General features: G+C 46.7%; 1 protein-coding gene across 1 annotated transcript in view; it reads right to left on the bottom strand.

The window, feature by feature from the left end:
• The window catches only part of LOC107119769, a 13,355-nt gene extending 11,612 nt beyond the window's left edge, over positions 1-1,743 (bottom strand). Inside the window, exon 1 of the mRNA XM_015422353.1 lies at positions 1,483-1,743. Within this exon, the coding sequence (XP_015277839.1) occupies positions 1,483-1,659 (177 nt within the window). The 5' untranslated portion in view covers positions 1,660-1,743. The remainder of the gene's footprint in view (positions 1-1,482) is intronic.
• Positions 1,744-4,292: the final 2,549 nt, after the last annotated feature.

The raw sequence follows: 4,292 nt of genomic DNA, 5'->3' as shown, positions 1-4,292 counted from the left end.
GGAGGGAAAGAAGGAGGGAAAGAAGGAGGGAAAGAAGGAAACAAAAAGAAGGAAAGAAGGAGGGGAAGAAGGGAAGAAAGAGGGAGAGAAGGAGCAGGGGCGGGGCTTGTTGCATGTGCCCGCCCCCTGGGCTCTTTACTGCCGGAGCTCCGCTCCAGTGCACTCCTGCAGGAAATGACCCCTGGTACACAGTATTCCACAGGAGGCTGCCCCATAGTTCTATACAGGGCCATTATAATATTGGTCATTATATTTTCAATCCTTTTCCTAGAAATCCCTGACATACAGTTTGCCCTTTTCACCGCTGCAGGGCACTGGGTTGACATATTCATCAAGGTTCCCACTGTGACCCGCAAATCTCTTTCAGTTTCAGTCTCAATCAGTTCAGACTCCACCAGTATAGAATCTGGAGTTGGCATTTTTGTGTGTGTTCCAATACGCATCCCCTTACACCTGTCCCACTTGAACTTGGTTTGCCACGTTGTTGCCCAACCACCAAAATTAGATTGATTCTCCTGTCACTCTTCAGAATTTGCTTTGGTTTTCAACGTCCCCAAAAATTCTGTGTCATCTGGAAACCTGGCTTCTACATTGCTCGCCCCCCAATCCCAAATAAGTTATGAACAAATTAAATAGCACTGGTCTCAGTACTGATCTTTGTGGGGCCCCAATGCTCACTTCTCTGTATGGCAAGAACGGTCTGTTTATACCGACTCTCTGTTGCCTGCCATTTAAACTCACGTCAAACCCAAAAGAGGACCCGTCCTCTTGTCCCATGACTGCTGACCTTAGTCAGTCATCTTTGCTGATGGACCTTGTCAAACGCTTTCTGGAAGTCCAAGTATTTCATGTCTGCCGGATCGCCCTTGTCCACATGCTGATTAACCTGCTCAAAGAACTCCAGAAGGTTGATGAGGCAGGACTTCCCTTTACAGAAGCCATGCTGATTTCCCCCTCGGCAGGCTGTGTTCTTCAAAATTCTTAACAATTGTCTCCTTAAAAACAGTTTCTACCAGGGGTCCATTTCCTGCAGGAGCGCACAGGAGCGGAGCTCCGGCAGTAAAGAGCCCAGGGGGCGGGCACATGCAACAAGCCCCGCCCCCTGCTCCCAGCAGCCCCAGGCCACGAGGAGCAAGAAGCAGCCAGGTACGTTGCAGTGGGTGTTGCCTTCTGACACACTTCCGGTGATGTCAGGGGGTGTGGCATCTGCAAATAAGTTATGCTATTGAGTTATGCTAATGAGCTCCTGCACCTCTTTTTCTACGAAATGACCCCTGGTTTCTACCAATTTACCTGGAACTGATGCTAGGCTAACTGGCCTGTAATTTCCTGGATCCCATTCCACAGAAGAAAACTGAGGCTCAGAGAAGGTGAAGTGTTCCACCCAGCAAGGGCTGCACTGAAACATGGACCCAAGTTCAAGTCTCACACTAGCCACGGACGACACAATGTGAGCTACTGCTGTTGGTGCCAATCACTCACCCACTCCGGCTGGGGTTTGGCTTCCAGGAGTCGGAAGGCCCGCGCCACCCCTGGCTCTTGGTTGTAGAGGTCGATAGCCAAGGAAACGGCTTCCTTGTAGCTGAGCTCCTCTTGTGTAGGCGACAAAGCTGTGGCTGCCACGGCAAGGCCAAGCATCAACAGGATCCGGCTCGCCATTGTCCCGGCTTCTGCGGGTGCACCGTTTTTTCGTTCCAAGTCACCTCCTATATAGTCTGCCTTGCCCTGATTTCCTGGACCAGGTGGGTGCGTGACTCAATACATCTGCCTAAAGCGCACTTTTCTAAGGGGCTTCCCCTTTCTGCATATTTTAAGGCAACAATGTTAATTGGCCAACCCAACAGAAGAAGCAGAGCACGGGGAGGGGGAGGGGAGGCATTTCCCAAGGCCTCCACTTCCTCTGGCAAAAAGGAAAACACAAAAATTTAGGGCGAGGACAGGGAGCACGGTGTGCCAATTTCAGAATGAAGCAATCCTTGCTTTCGCGTTCAGGATTCTGCACTGAGCACATCGGACGGGTTGCATCACTGCGGAGTGTTGTTTATGTTCCTGAGCTAAGGGAGAACGGAGAAGCCACAGTCGACAACCTTTGCCTGGGAAATCCCTGGAGATTTGCAGGTGGTGCCTGCGGCGGCGGGGATTTGGAGCGGGATTTCAGCTAGAATCGATGGTTTGCCGTACAGTTTGCCCTCTGCATCCACCCTTTTTTCCAGGGAAGTTGATCTGGAGATCAGTTGTAATTCCAGGGGATCTCAAGGCCCCACCTGGAGGCTGGCAACCCCGAATCCCAGTATTTGCACTGAAGAAAAATTGATTAGGAAACTTTATGAAATAATGTTGGGAAATAAAACACAGGATGAAATAGAGAGAAGAAGAAAAAAGATTGGATTTATAACCCGCCCTCCACTATCTAAAGGAGTCTCAGAGCAACCTACAAACTCCTTTCCCTTCCCCTCCCCACAACAGACACCCTGGGAGGTAGGTGGGGCTGACAGAGCTCTTGACAGAAACTGCTCTTTTTCAAGAACAGCTCTTATCAGAACTACGGCTTGCCCAAGGTCATCCAGCAGGTGCAAGTGGAGGAGCGGGGAATCAAACCCGGTTCTCCCAGATTAGAGTCCGTACACTTAACCACTACACCGAACTGGCAAATTGTTAAAGATGGCATAGTTAAATGGGCACAAAATTTGGGTCATAATATTGAGTTAGACCAATGCTCACAGGTATGGAGCTCACAAAACTCACTCGAGAAGACCCTGATGCTGGGAAAGATTGAAGGTCAAAGAAGAAGGGGACGGCAAAGGATGAGATGGTTAGACAGTGTCATAGATGCAACGAACATGAAATTGAGCAAACTTCAGAGGACAGCGGAAGACCGGAAGGTCTGGCGGGAGCTGGTCCATGGGGTCGCGAAGAGTCAGACTCGACTGTGCGACTGAACAACAAATGGAAAACAAATGTAAAAATTACTAAAGCAACTTCATATAAAGAAAATATGTATAAAAATGTTTTATAGATGTTATATCATCTAGAAAAACTAGCAATGTTTTATTCTGATGTATCAAATGATTGCTGGAAATGTCAAAAAAATATGTTGGCTCTTTCTTCCATATGTGGTGGACGTGTGATAGAGTGAAGAAGTATTGGTCCTGGATACCTGACATTTTACAAAAAATGTTAAAATGCACTATACCTTTTAAACCTGAACTGTTTTTATTGAATATAAGACAAAAAAAATGTAAAAAACAAGACTTTTATCTTATAATATATGTAGTGACTATGGCAAGAATATTATACGCCAAGTATTGGAGAAAACATGAGGCCTGAGATACCCTGACATCGTCACCTATTACAAGTCCGCAATGATTTCTACAATACTCAGAATGATACAGAATGGAAACAAAGCTGTATGGGTTAAGCCACTATATCCACTAATACAAGGGTGTCAAACATGCGGCCCGGGGGCCAAATCAGGCCCTCGGAGGGCTGCAATCCAGCCCGCAAAGCCCTGGCTGTTTCCTGCTTCCTTTTCCAGTTCTGCTGCTGCAGTAACTCAGAGCAAGAGGTGTCAGTTATCAGAGACTGTTAAACAGACAAAATATTGCAAGAGTGCTAGTGTTTTAAGCATGTTTTATTTAAAGTTTAAAAAATCTTTCATTGTTTTTGTGTCCTTTATGAAGTTTATATGTATGCTACCTGGCATTACATTTTATGACGCACGTGGCCCTGCCCAACAAGGTCTCATTCATGTCAGATCCAGCCCTCATAATAAATGAGTTTGACACTCCTGCACTAATATATCCCAAGACCATTCAAGAGATCGTATGGAACGACTCATTAACAAGACCGAAAGAGATCCAAACTGATCTTCTTCTTACTTTCCTACTGAGAATGTGGGACAGACACAAACTACTTCCGAGAACACCCAGACAAATAAACTTCTTATGCCAAAGATGGTTCCTTCCGGGAACTGGTATTAAAATAGCCAGACATTGGAGAACAGCCAACATGACTGAAATATCTGACATTACATCACCAACAGGCCTATACTCGAAACAACAACTAGAGAGAAAAGTAGGGCAAAGCATCCCCTGGTTTGCAGATGACACGAAGCTGGGTGGGAGTGCTAATTCTGAAGAAGACAGAGCAGGGGTCATTTCGTAGAAAAAGAGGTGCAGGAGCTCATAAGCATAACTCGTTAACATAACTCATTTGTGTATGCCACACCCCCTGGCATCACCGGAAGTGTGTCAGAAGGCAACACTCAGGCTCCACTGGACTGTTTTGGATTG

Source organism: Gekko japonicus, unplaced genomic scaffold (genome assembly GCF_001447785.1).
Source record: "Gekko japonicus isolate JY-2015 unplaced genomic scaffold, Gekko_japonicus_V1.1 scaffold915, whole genome shotgun sequence".
In the NCBI taxonomy this organism is placed as follows: Eukaryota; Metazoa; Chordata; class Lepidosauria; order Squamata; family Gekkonidae; genus Gekko; species Gekko japonicus.
Note: the sequence above shows the minus strand (reverse complement) of the source record. Positions and strands in the feature narration are given on the sequence as shown.